The sequence below is a fragment of the Scatophagus argus genome, chromosome 11 (genome assembly GCF_020382885.2).
Source record: "Scatophagus argus isolate fScaArg1 chromosome 11, fScaArg1.pri, whole genome shotgun sequence".
In the NCBI taxonomy this organism is placed as follows: domain Eukaryota; kingdom Metazoa; phylum Chordata; class Actinopteri; family Scatophagidae; genus Scatophagus; species Scatophagus argus.
The window spans coordinates 4,326,078-4,340,641 of NC_058503.1; the positions used below are offsets into that span (position 1 = coordinate 4,326,078).

Consider the following 14,564-nt stretch of genomic DNA (forward strand, 5'->3'; position numbering starts at 1 on the left):
TTGGACTTTGAGAATTTGAGTTTATGTGGTGTAAGTTTGTGTGTTGTGCCTGCATGCGTCTATGTAGTGTGTGGGTGGGTGGGTGTATGTTGTCTATATGTTTGTGTGTGTGTGTATTTAATTTAATGCTGCTGTTTCAGCTGCTGTGTCTCCTCAGCCGTGTGGGGCAACAGGCTGCTGTGTGTGTGTGTGTGTGTGTGTGTGTGCGCATGTGTGTGCACTCAGGGTACTCAGAGGCACGTGCCATTAGGGTCACAGTCCACAACGGACCGATGGCAGGATTAGAGCCCAGCCCCGGGATTAGGGGCCCCTGTTAACAACCACAGTAACCCACCCATCTCTCTCTCTCTCTCTCACACACACACACACACACACACACACTCTTGCTGAGAAGCTCTGGAGAGTGTCCGTCCCTCTGTGGTTGGTTGTCTGTCAGTCTCCCATTAACTGGATGCAAGGCTCCCTTGCTGATCAGTGTCCTGAGGTAACAGGAGGCTGCTTTGGTTGGTGACTTCTCATTGTGCCATTTCATCAATGCGAAGTTAAATTCTGAGGTCTGACAACACAGCATCACCAAAAACAAGAACCACAAGCAGAAAGATGATCACACAGGTTCTAAATCACCAGTTTAGGAAAAACTTGTTTTGAAAGCAAAGTAGGCGGACTGTGAACTTGTTTAACTGTCATAAATGTTATTATCGTAGATAACATGTTATTAATATGTGAGCTCATCGGACAGCTTGTGTTTCCTGTCACACTAATGTAGCAGAGTTTACTGAGCATTATCTTTGCTAAAATTAAAATGATATTATTTTGTCCCTTTTCAAGCCTTTTATTGGACAGCCAAAAGTGACAGAGCAGTGACAGATATGCTGTATAGATGATATGAAACATGATTGACGTCCTCAGGTCAAGTTCAGGAACAATAATCGCAATAAATCTATAAATCGGTGAGAGAACGCTGGACCATGATTGATTACTAGTGGTACCAACCAGGCCTTAAAATTTCCCATCTGACTGACAGGGCAAGCACGTATTTAAAAATCAAAGTACCCAAAGCTTTTGAGGAAAAGTGTTCATGTTTCTTCCCCTTCAGCTGGAGACAGCTACGGCTCTGGGGATCGGGGACTGATTGAGGATGGGTGGACCCATGAGGGGGAGGACGAAAAATTAGAAGAGAATGAAGGGAGAATAAGAAAGAAGGTAATGTAAGAGAAAGCAAAGAGAATGTGAAACAAGGGTGGAGGAATAGGCAGGAAGTATAGAAAAAAGAAACAGAACAGAGAAATGGGATTTACAGAGAAAGTGAAACATGGATGCAATTTGCAGTAGAGTGAGAGTTTTGGGGGTAAATAGGCCATGGTAGATTGGAAAGAAAACCCCGGTGATTGTTGGCCTCAAAATAAACCCACTCCACTTTTGTCGATTTAACACCTCATGACCACACTGCACACCCTCACTCTATCCACAAAAAAATAAAAAGAGAAACAGTAGAGTGCACATAAAAGCATACACGACTGAAGTGTTTGTAATTTTTGGCTTCAGTGTTGTGTTTTGTGTGGTTGTTTCTCTGGGTTTATGCTTTCTATTTGGCTCTGAATGATTAGAGAGCTGCATTAAATTGGCATTCAGTTGACCCACATGCGAACATACATGCATATCACAGACTTGGCAAACTGTAGATTTACCTGAGATTCAAGGATGTGGGGCTGAGAGTGGGAAACCCAACAGTAGTTGTTCAACTGTGATGGGTCTCCTCCTGTGAAGTAACGGGAGAACATAGGCATCTTACTAAATTTTACAAATGGAGTTGGACAGAAGACAAAATAAAAAAAAAAAAGGGAATTAACATAAAAATAATAACTAATGGGCTCATCAGTAATATCTGTTGCCACCTTTAAGAGGTACAGATCCAGACTGTACCTTCAGACCCTTCGTGGTCAGTGTTTTTCAGAGCTTTACTGACTGAAATAGGTTTAAAATCAAACAAATCCAGATTTCCGTCAGCTGGAGTCATAGCAAAACATGGCTGAGTTATGTTTACATTTGAGCTATCAAACACAGACCCAGCATAGACTAAGTGTTAGCTAAGCAAAGTTTGTTCAGCATTGTTCTTTATTTCATATGAGCCAAATAAAATGTGTTCAGGGAGGCTTAAAGTAACACGTGTACCTGACAGAGATTTAAATAATTTCCAACATTTTGAGGGGTTATTTAGATTCTCTGTCACCGACTCTGATTTGCATTCTCTGGTCATTGAAGTACATTTGTTCCTTAAGGTTCTTAACGTGGTCTGGTTGAAACTAATGTCACCCCTTTCATAAATATAATATAATTGTATATAATATAGTATAAGCATAAGTAAGTAAGAACTCTTGACCCCTTAAGTGTCCTTCAAAGAAGCCAGAATTAGCCAAAAGTCACACTCACTTTGCGTTGTAGTGGCCTGTTGTGGGCAGTGTTGCAAGTTAACCACTGCTTTATGGCAAAATGGAATCGCTGGTGTCCTAAAATACCAATATTTTTTAAATATTTCAGACAAATAGAACAGACACGTCATTGTGGCTGTTTTTAATTTGTAAATAGTTGCTCAAATAAATTTCCAGAAAATGTAGTATATCATGCTGCATATTGCCACTATGTTATAAAATTATACATGGTGTAGAGGCCTACCCTTAGTCCTTACAGATATACAAGTACAAGAGGACACACATTAAGGCATTTTGTGTTTACCCAGTAAACACAATCAGCAGTGGAGTACAGGGAGTGATGAGGCTGCAGCTGAGGCTGATTCTCTTCTGACTTTGCCTGCCGGCAGACAGTAACCCAATCTGAGAGAGGGAGAGGGAGACAGAGAGAGAGTGATGGTGGCAAAGACAATAAGTTAGAAGCACAGTGTTGATTTGAAAAAACAGAAAGATGAGCCTCTGAGCGCCCTGAGGAAACAGACACCAGGCTTTGTCTCCCTCTATAAATATCATTCCTCATTCTCCCTCCCTCTTTCTCCCACTCCCCTCTTCTCTCTTTCCCTCTCCTCCTCTATCATTTAGCTTTCTCTCATCTCTTTCCTTCACCCTCTGCTTCATGTTATTGTCTACTTGCCTTACCCCGTCCCTCACTTTCTTTTCTCATTATGGCTCATTTTCACTGTCTTTCTCTTTACTTGACTCTCAGCCTCATTACCTCATAGGCCCATTCTTTGCTTCCCAGTTACATTCTTTCTCCTTCACAGGGCTGGTGAATGACCCCACTAGTCACAATACAACTAAAATATGTCTTCAGGAAGGTTCAACAGAATGTATCCCTTGTCCCTTCAAATCTCTCTCAAATAGGAGTGTAAACAAGTATCGATAAACTTGAGTATTACGTATACAGAAAGACACTTTGGTTACATCATGCTGCACAGCATATTGAATTATCACCCCTATGTTTTATTTTTTCCAATACCCAGAATTATTATCAAATGTATTGAGGTTTAGGGATCCATCTTCCTATCCAGTTCAAGTTGAATTATTAAACTCAAAGAATCAGTTGATCTTTTGTCAGCTTTGTTTTTGGCTCACTGCAGTTTTGAGTAAGAGTTTAATGAAAAGAAGTGAAGAAGTAAAATGAAAAGAAGACAAGAGACAAATTTGATTTTAAATATGCACGCGATGCCATGAAATAAAAGCACGGCATATTTTTCTTGCGCTGCTGTAATATTCAAATTAAAATGGGAGATTCTCCTGAAACCGAAACGATGTGATCAGCTAGATTGTGAAGAGGACACACACAGTCCACTCATGATCATAGATGAGAGTGGTATTTAGCAGTGCAGAGAGCAAGTTTTAGAACATGACTTGGGGAATTTATGTCAAACAGCTACTGTTTATAGCTGTTAGTAATGTTTGTACTTGCTAACAACAAAAGGGAAACAAAAGATTTGATGAAAACTTTGTTAGGCTTGACACTTGGCAAAGCACAAAGTATGAAAACTAGCTGAAGTTGGCACTGAATTACAGCTGCAGCGAGTGTGATAAGCACTGACTTTGAGAAAAATTTGCTCATTCCAGCTTTTCATTGTCATACATGTCAATGTCTTTAGGCTTTGGATTGTCTATAAGACAAAACAAACAATTTGAAGACATCAGCTTGGCTTCTGGGAAATAATTTATTAATTATGTTTGAAATTGTATAAAATAAAGGATTGATTGAATAATTGAGAAAATAGACTTAAAATCTGTTTATTTATTCTTTAATTTTAGTTTCTGTTCATAACGTAATTTTGCCAGACTTTTAGTCAAATTACTACATGGCTACTTGTGTTTTGATGATTTTGGAATGTTGTTTTCATTAAATGCAAAAAAAAAAACTGGTTAGAAAAACATATTAATAATCCTCAAATCAAAAACATTGTTACAAACAACCCCAAGCCCTGCTCACTTTCTGTTTCCCCAGTCTCGGCCTCTTGGTACTCTGTTGGTATGAAGTTCACTCAACTGCCAAAGTAAATCTAATAGACCTCGACTTAGCAAGAACAGCAACTAATGCCTCACTGATAGCAAATTCATTGATTAATCAGAGTGTCAAATCTTCTGTCATCTGAGCTGCATGTTCAAAATGTTCCATATTGTTATATCTTGTTCTCTCTCCTTCCATCCTTCCTACTCTCCACATTCTCTCTCTCTCTCTCTTTCTCTCTCTCTCTCTCTCTCTCTCTCACTCACACACTCACACACACACAGTTTGTGTATCTCTAACTATAGTCAGACTCAAGGCGACTGACATTACTGGCATCGCATGGATCGTTCAGTGGTGCAGCTGCTTTTTCAGAGCTCGTGCTGTTCAATCCTTTGGCATTGCACTACCTCTCCCACCCCTCCTCCTCTCTCTCTCTCCCTCTCTTACTCACTCACCCAGCACCCCCTCCTCCTTCTCCTCCTCTTACCGAGCTCTTCCAGAGGATGACTTCACGCTCTGGAAGAGGCCAGCAGCAGAGAGGACTGTGGTGGCTACGCTATAGCGTTAGCATCTGAGATTTCTTCCCAGCAGCGTGGCTTACAACCAGGCACCCCAGCTGGGGAGAGAGAGAGAGAGAAGAGAGGGGGGAGGAGTGTGGAGAGGCAGCGGGAAAGAATTTGGGGACTGAGGAAGTGAGAAGGGGAGAGGATTTGAGAGGAGGTGGAGGAAGAAGAAGCCACAAGGAGAAGAAGGTTGAAAGTTTGATTGCTTCTTCAATGTGGCCATGTGCTGGCATAGTGTGTGGAGCCAGTGATGAAGCACTCACCCTGGATTTAACAGGATGACAGTTCAAGAGACGGGAGAAGAAGAGAGGGGAAAAGAGCTCGGACAGGCTGAGAAGAGAGCCACAGCGCACAGGAGGAAGGCAGCTGAGCTCCAGACGTCCGCATAGTACCGTTAGTGGAAACCCATGTTGCTGAGAGGCTGTGATGACTCGCAGTCCTCTTACTGCTGCTACCTTGCTGTATGTGTATGTCTGTCTGCGTGCACAACTGAATCCACAATGTCTCTATTCTTGTTGGAGTGTGACAGCTCGGCACGGACAAACCCCCAAATCCCACAAGTGAATAGAAGCTCAGAACTGAGATGAGACTGAATCGAGCCCATCTTTTTCCATCAGGAGCCAGATCCTTCCTCTCTGGGTTTGATTGAGGCTGTCTGGGGGCTCAGACGAGCTCAGTGATTGTTTGTTTGAGGGGTCACAGTGTCTGAAGACAGACGTGTCGAAAATTGATTCGCCATTCCGCTTCGCCTTGCTGGGTAGTGGGTTACACCAGTGAGTATTGATCCTGCCTGGTATCAGCTGATCTGTTTTTGAAAGTGGTGACAGGAGGATGACGAGACAGGTTCACCTTCCGGTTCTTTTGTCTAAAACTTTTTCAGAGTGGCTTGTTTTTGGATGGGCGGGGTTGTCATATTCGTAAGTGTCAAGTACCATTAGAGCACTGGGGAACAATCAGCAGATGAAATTAGATCAAATTTTCTTTCACACATTGTATTTAGACCTACATCCCTTTTTCTGCTTTTGGATAACATAATATGAACAGGTAAGACCCTATCAGAGTACTGAAAAATCTTAAAAAGCTCTGAAGTCAGTGCCATATATATGCCGTAATATCGTGATCGTAAATACAGGAGGCTGTTCAGTTCACTCAGTACCATCAGACAGTTGCTTATGATAAGGACAATCTTACGGGGTTTAACAACAGTAGATGTTAGTATGCCAAGATTTAGAATTTCCATGATTTGTACTGGTGTTAATTCATCATGTGCCTTAATGCACGGTTTCTGTTTGCTGTATAGAACACCTCTGGTTTTTGAGAGCCAGTTGGAGTTTCATTTAAGTCATAAATATATAAATGTTACAAAAAGGAGCTTCCCTTTGAACTGAATTCTTAATCATAACCTGTGCACTTGAACATTTCAGAGAAAAATATTTTGCTTTTGTGAAGTGAAACTGTACTAGAATTTTTAATACATTTACATTATTGAGGCGACAAGATTATACCCCTAACACTGAATTCAAATTTAGAATCCACAATTCACACATCCATGAAAATTCAAACCTCAAAATGGAATTTGATACCTTGACCCCATAAGGTGCCACAACTAATTCAACAGACGAAGATTTCTGAAATTTGTATAGCACAGTTTTAAGTGTACCTTCATGACAAACTGACATAGAGGAGCCAAGGAAACGGAGGAAGGAGTTTAAATGGCCTCATTGTCTAGTGTGCTCAAGTCTTGCTGCTGAAGTGCTCCACAGGTTATTCTGACCGCTGACATCCTGTTGAGCCATCATACACATTTACTCAGTACAGTACAGACCGCATGAGGCAAAGCAGTCACCACTTAATTAAGTCATTTGAGCTTATTCTCCTGTTATACCTATAACTACACCTTCTCTGCTTCACGCCTTTGAGCTGACACTTACAGATAGGTCTTTTTTTTTTTTAGGACTTTTAGGATTTTTGGGCTTTTACCGTAAGCTTATTCTGGTGTTCTCTTTTATTCATAAAGAGCCCTCTGAGGTGGTCAAGAATCTGAGAGGATGTGAGACACCTACTCAGACCACACTTCCTTCTTGATTTAGCCTTCCCTCTTTATTACAAAAAGGATCTCATATCTTATATTACATATTACAAGTGGGAAACAAGACTGAAATGATCTATGCTTCTTCTGCAAATTGTTAAAAGCGATACTGTACGGATGTTTTTCCACATATTTTCAGTTCATCAGATTCTTCTTTGATAATTTGAAAACACTGAGACACGCATTTCTTCTCTCAATCTGCAGGTACACAGGAAGATCAGAGAAGACTCCGACATGGCCCAGGACTCCCTGCAGTGCCTGGCCCAGCTGGCCTCCATGCATGGGCCCATCTTTCCCGATGAGAGCGCCCAGATCTCCTACCTGGCCCACCTGGTGGAGGGCCTGCTCAGCATGATCAACGGGTCAGTGTCACTGTGCTGGAAAATTGAACATAGTTTGTGAGTGGCCGAGAACTCGTCTCAGAGTTCTGCGCCCTGTGCTGTGTGGCAGTAAATCACATACTCCACATGTATTTGTTGTACTGTTTTTAGACCTGCTAGTGCGAGTGGATGTTGGTTTGTATGTCCATTGGTGGGTCGGTTCATCACTATCGCAACGGCTATTGGAAGGATCATCATTAAATGCGTTATAGACATTCACAGCCCTGCAGAGAGGATAGGCCTGACATTATTTATGTTGTATCGTTAGTCTCACAGAGCCACTAGTATGACTGTGTTTTAGTGTAGATGTATTTTGTTTTTCCAGTTTTTCTCAGCCTGGAGGAATGTCAGCATTGTCTTGCAAGTTGGGCTCAACCACATGCTGACATATTGAAATGAGACTAAATGTCATGTGGGATTCTGATTATTGTAATACTATGGCACAGGTTAATTGCCTCTTTTGGTCTTTCTGTAGTGACTATATAGTTGTGACAAATTATAAACTGTTATTTGGCATCCTGGTCACGTAATGTTTACTAGCTTACCAAACACAGGTGGCTGCCCTCCCTGTATTAAATTTACTAAACCAGTGCAGTATCCCTGTCAAGGGTAGTCATCGGTGAATGTTTTGTGCTGCATTGTACTGACAGCCTGAAGAATCTTTGTTGGCTAGCTTTAATTTCATTTTTCCAAGTCTGTGTTAAATCAGTACTCATATGCCGTATGTATCTTGACAGTTATGGGACACTGTAATCGTTCTTCCTGTCCATATTAGCTTGTGAAGTCCTCTCCTTTCAGTATACAATTTCAAAAGCACTGAAAATAAGGAACCAAAAGCTCACAGCAGGGACACAATAGAGAATTTTCAAAGCAGCTTTTCTTGTTTTCTTCCAGTTGATAGTAGCTGTTATTCAGCTGTTTCACACCGATCGCTTTCCTGCTTTCTTCTCAAGTCTTATGTTTGATTATCTGCACAACTTTTTAGTTGTCTAAGCTAGCAATTTGAGCTACACTGACAGGTGAGGCTTTACAAACAACAGATGGAACTAATTCAAACCTGCCTATTGAGAGCAACTCCCCCACAGATGCAGGGGTTATTACACACCCACTTCACAAAAATAAATTAGCTTTGCCTTGGTTAATTAGTCTAATTAGTCTAATTAGTCTCATTTTTCAGGGATGTATTAAAAAGTTAAGACATTTTGGATACAAGAATCACATAAAGTGAAAAGTGCAGAGCTGGAGTTGTATGTGAAACGGGTGACATTTATTGATTTCCCTTATTAAAACCACCCCAATAACACAGATGGAGTTGTAGATAAATAGAAATGATATTTAATCTATGAGAGTGCTCTCGTGTGGTTCATTTAATCAAGGCTGCATGTTTGCCTTTTGTACATGTAATCCGAAACCTCAGCTGTCCATTTCAACAGCATATATTGCAGCTTTCAAAAAGCAGGATCAGTGAGCAAGCGTAGATGCTGCTATATTACCTTGGCTACAGTCTCCGTAGCTGTTTATCTCCCTCAAGTATCTCAAGGATGCCATGTTTCTTAAGTTCAGAGACTCAACAAGTGATGGAGGCCAACGTCAGCAGTCAGAGTGTGACTCATTCTGTGCCATTTCTGTTTTATTTACAGGAAATAATTGCTTGTTGAGTCTGTGTTTTTAATGGCCTCTGATTCTAGCATCTGCACTCTCTGTGGGAAACTGGCTGAAGAGGGATGAGCTTGTCCTCCAGTTCAATAACAAATAGAATTTACCAAGAACTTGTGTTTCTCAGTTTCCTCTAAAGCCGCTTTTATGTGAAAGAGGATCAAATTATGCCTTTATTTTTCTCACAGAGACATTGTATTTTCAGCCTGAAAAGTGGTGGAGTAGAATGTGGATCCTTAATTTCTGCATATCAATAACAAGCAGGAGTGAGGCACCAACACTAAAATAAATATTGTGAGAACTATTTCTGGTTGTATTTGTCCATTGTGATCAAATACTGCAAATCAATGAAACTGGATTGACCGCAGTCCTTTTACAGAGAAATTCAAAATCTGAATAGATAATTAAAACAAAATCTCTAATGAAAACCAGTACTGGATATACATATCATTAAGATGGCAAATTATTATTATTATTATTATTATTTTTTAATGGAATCTTTCAAGGTGTGATATCACAAAGCACAATAAAAGACATCCATCCATCCATCCATCCATGTTTTATACCGCTTATTTAAAAGACAACAGCAACAGATAAATGAAAGACACAAACTAGAAAAGCCTTACTGCAGTAATTGCCCAGAGCCATTTAAACATGGGGTTGTGATGCATGCTATTATGTTCTATTTCAATCAATGACAAAATAAATGAAAATGATAGATTAAACAAACTGCTTATTCAAGTCTCAAGGAAACTTGAGCCAAAATTTGATCTATGTGATCCACCTTTGTCAAAGATTTATACCTGGCATTTAAATGTGGTTTTGACTGTTGATATACTGATGTTGTGAAAGTGGAGTATGAATTTTGGCCTGTTGACAAAAAAAGTTAGCTCTTGCTCTTACTTAATACTTAATTACTCATTAAGCAGATGAATCAAAATGTCAATAGGTTTCCATTACAATTACTTGTAATGGAAATGTTTTGAGGTTTGTTGAGGTTTAATTGAGGTTTCTGCTCAATTAATTTTCTTGAAAATCCATTTACTAAACAATATTGAACCTATGTGTTCTGAGCAAAGAAAATTAATGCTTTTCATCCCAAACGCAATTCTCAAAGACAGTTTTCCTTAGTACATTTTCTCAACCTTTCAATTATCAAGCTGTCTCCCCCACCACGTCTCACACATGAGTCAACAGTTTCTAATCAGAGCATCCAATCAGAAGTGATGCAGCACTTGTCTTGAGCCTTTGTCCAGCAGAAATAATCTAACACTCAATATTCATTCAACTTCACTTGCTTCAAGGAATCATTACCCAAAGTGACCTGCAGACAGATTAAATGAGAACACATGAACCAAATAGGGACCCCTGTGGCTCCAAATATGCTCCACTGTATACAGTATGTTCAATAGATTATACTTGTCATACTTGAGGTGATTCATGACTAACATGGTTTTATTGGCATCAGGTTTGAACTGGCGTGGGCAGGTGTGTGGTATTGAAGAAACTGAGCCACGGGTCCTCCTGTGTTTCTGTCTGTGATTCTTCTATTGCCTGCTTGTTAGCAGAGGTCATGTGAAGAAATAGAAGCTATGATCTCGGGCGGACCAACATTATGAGTCTTGTGAGTCTGTGGCTTGGCTCACTGGGGGCTTTTTGGAGATCGATTGTTCCTGTGTGTTTTGGGCTTCAGGAAGATGCATTAAAAGAGATTATTGTTCTGTTTTTAGCAGCTGAGTGAGGCAGCAGTTACCTAAAGGTCTGAGAGAGTTTAATTCCCCCCCACCCCTCCCGATAAATGAGTCTCTCCGAGGGCTACAACTAACATTTACTTTCATTAGCAATTCATTAGGATTTCTTAAAGCCAAAGGTGATGTCTTCAAATGTCTTGTTCAGAAAAGAGATATTCAGTTTATCATAAAACAAAGAGAAGTAACAAATCCTCATATTGGAGTATCTTCAATTATCAAAATAGTTAATAGACTGACCAGTAAATTGTTTCTGATCTAGCCTCTTCTAAAGGAGATGCTGTGTTTCTTTGTAAATATCAGCTAAACACATTGCTGACCATAAACACAAATAGGTGAATTTAATCTGGTGTGGCAGTCACTGTTGTACTGCAGCCCTGGCTATTTGTTTTGTTTTTTTTTTCCAGCAAAATTCAGGACTCTAACACTAAGCTTCTCTGTATCAAATCTGAGCTGCACTTGATTCAGTTTGTCCTTTAACATAAGGAGCATCAGAACTTTCTGCTTTCCAACATCCAGGATGGTTAGACCTGAGCTGCAAACTGAAGGGAAAAAAATTCATTGTGTTCTTTCAAGCCCCAGTTTCTTATTTTAACATCTGAGTTGTGATGGTTGGAATTTTATCAGCAGTCACCTCTTTTAAATGGAAAGTTAGCACATTTTCTATGCCCCTGTCATACTAAAAGGAAAAAGAGCGCTAAATATAATGTTTTCGCTTGAAGCTCAAAGAGCTAATGTTGAAATGTACTTTAACTGTCAAACCAGATACAGATTTCAGATCAGTATCTGAAATGCCTCCAATGCAGCCTAAAATTCTAGATCGAGTATCTATGAGTAGAAAGTCTGTGCAACGATCTGATACCACATAATATATTTATGAAATCGAAAGACTTAAACTATTCACTAATTAATACATTTCCGTTGGTTGCTGATAAAATAAATTCATTTAAAATTGTGCTCCTTTGTTTCGGATACAGCATCCCCTCTGTATGTGTAGTCACCACTCTGGTTTCACTCAGTGTCCAGCCCACAGTGCTATCTGCTTGCCTTTGAAAAAATCACATTAGTCGATGTCTACTCACAACTGTACTACAGTTTGATTTTTTTAAGCTGATGACACTCAACTATACCCTGATTACCCTTAACAAATCAGCTGTACTTTTAATATTATATTCTCATTCCTTACACATAGTATTTGAATTATGTTGTAATCATTGTCTAAGCACTTTAGCACTGGAATATGAAAAAATAGTAGGTTAGGTTAAGAGGTTTTTATCGTAAATAGTGGTGTTCATGGGAGCTTGGTGTGTGTGTGTGTGTGTGTTCAGGAGAGATGATTAAGGGCCACTATGTACAAAAGAAATATTTTCTGTTGATTCGTGGGTGTGTCTGTTGTCGAAGTGGTTCTGAACTGAATTAAAGGGCCACATGTCCATGTATAAATAACTGAGAGAGACACACACTTGAATTTGCACACAAGCTTGTTGTCAGACCACGTGACCCAGCGAGTAGGGGTCTCTCTCTTTCTCTTTTCTCTCACAGGCTCTCACTCACTCCCTCTCTCTTCCCTCTTCTCCCTCTCGGTCTGTAATCACCTATTCTTGGAGCTTTTTTCCAATTGCCTCATCGGAAAACCATGTGGAGAGGGATGGCCGATCTACAATGATTGAACAGTTCTGCTCGCAATTTAACTCCATCTGATAGGGGTTAGCTAGGCCTCTAACACTGTGTTCCTCTCTGACTGGGGCTGGCAGTGGAGAGGTGTGTCGATTCAGGCAAGGCAAAAATATATATTTAAAAATAAAAAGCAAAAAAAAAACTTTCAGGGTGATGTAGGTTTTCTAGAGGGCTTAAAAGAGGATTTCCTCTCAAGTGTCAGGAACATGGCATATTTAGACATTCATTTTGTTAACCCAGCAGAACTGTCGAAAATGCTGGAAATTTTTTGAGGCAGATGCTGTGACTGTTGAATGGGTTTGCAAGATTAGTACTGTGTAAAAACCTAAGCCCTTGTGTCTACCAGAGAACACTGACAAGTTTATTTTTCTTTTTGTTTTAAAATGTCCTCCTCAGCGTTTATGTTGATTAGCTCTTATTTTATGTATTTATACAAAGAAAATGTGGTGATTTGTGGCAATACCCTGCAGCACTGCAACCATACAGACACATTGCTTGTAAAATATGTTTTGAATTGGAAAATTCCACTCACATATTTTGGACAAATCCCAAGCCTTTCCAGTCTGTTTTCCTTGATTCTGACTTGTTTTGTTCTCCATTTTATTGTTCATCTGGATCTTTTTTACCCCACTTTGTTCCTCTTAACATTTCTCTCTCACACATTGAATTTTGACATTTTAATTGCTCCTCAGTCTGGCCGCTCACAGTTTTGCCCTGTGCTGCAGTACATTGTTGTCGTTTGTTGATCTTTTCAAAGAGATCGCTTAGTGTTGTTGTTTTTTTTTTAAATACAGTGAAAATGTTAATTAGATTTGGTAGAGAAATAAATGGAAGTTGTGATTTTAATAGAGTTAATCCGTTAGGGCTTCAGTTAAGTATTATTTTCATTATTGATTAATCTGTTGATTAATCCTTCAGTCAATAAAATACGTAAAAAAGAAAATATTCTCATCACTTTCCCAGAGCCCAAAGGGACACCTTCAGATTGCTTCCGTTAACAGTAACCAACTGTCCAAAACCCAAAATATCACAACTGACAAAGAAAATAAGGAAAAATTAATCAATTGTCATTATTAATTGTATTGGATGACTAATCGATTAAGCGTTGCAGCCCTTTAATTGTGCAGCTGCAAGATTGACTCTTCTTAAGGACAAAAAACAATAAATGTCACACTGTGACATTTTAAACATTTTTCTACATTAGCAGCAAGGTCTTATGGATAATAATGTTGGCTGATGGGTCAGTCAGATTGAAATGACTCAGTGAAAGCAGTTGGAAGGATTACTGTTAAACTTTGTGCAGACATTCATGAGCCCCAGAGGTTGAAGCCTACCGATCCTCTGACTTTTACTCAAATGCCGTCAAAAGGTCAAAATTCCATTTAGTTCAGTTTGGTTTGTTGTCAGATACCTGATGACATTATCAGCAGCACCTTGTGTTCTGTGATATTTAGCAAATATTAGCATGCTGTAACACTACATTAAAATAGTGAACATAGCAGTTGTTGTAAAACCGTGACTGCATTAATTCTTGTCATCCTTCAGTGTATCCTCGCATTGATTGTATACACCACTGTGGTTAGATTTGTCCAGATGTTGAAGAATTTGAATTACAAGAAAATTTTACTTCTGGTTTTAAAATTCAGCATGCAAGCAAAAAACAATTTTTAACGGTCACTTCATGCTTCATGGTATGACGTGATGATAAGTCTGTTATAGACAAGAGTTGTAATTACAGCCATTCTCTTTATTATCTTGTGCACTGTGCACTGTACTATGAGGCAGAAATACCATAAAAATAACCTCAGATGTAGCTGTGGAAAAACTGCACACGGGTCAAGTTGCCCACGAGTTTTGGTTAAGGATCACTTTTCATGCCTGTTTCCAAACCAGCGGGTAAACTGGAAGGTGACTCCAGTTTAGCCCCAGCCTCACCCTTGAGAGTGGAAAGTGCCCTCCTTCAGGCCAAAGTACAGGCTGATTCAAGAATGACAAAGATTGGCAGTTTGGA

At 39.7% G+C, this 14,564-nt stretch overlaps 1 protein-coding gene across 1 annotated transcript in view; it reads left to right on the forward strand.

Moving 5' to 3' along the window:
• xpo4 (exportin 4) overlaps nucleotides 1-14,564 on the forward strand; it is a 55,050-nt gene that overhangs the window by 23,064 nt on the left and 17,422 nt on the right. The window contains exon 8 of the mRNA XM_046404714.1: nucleotides 7,297-7,454. Within this exon, the coding sequence (XP_046260670.1) occupies nucleotides 7,297-7,454 (158 nt within the window). The remainder of the gene's footprint in view (nucleotides 1-7,296; nucleotides 7,455-14,564) is intronic.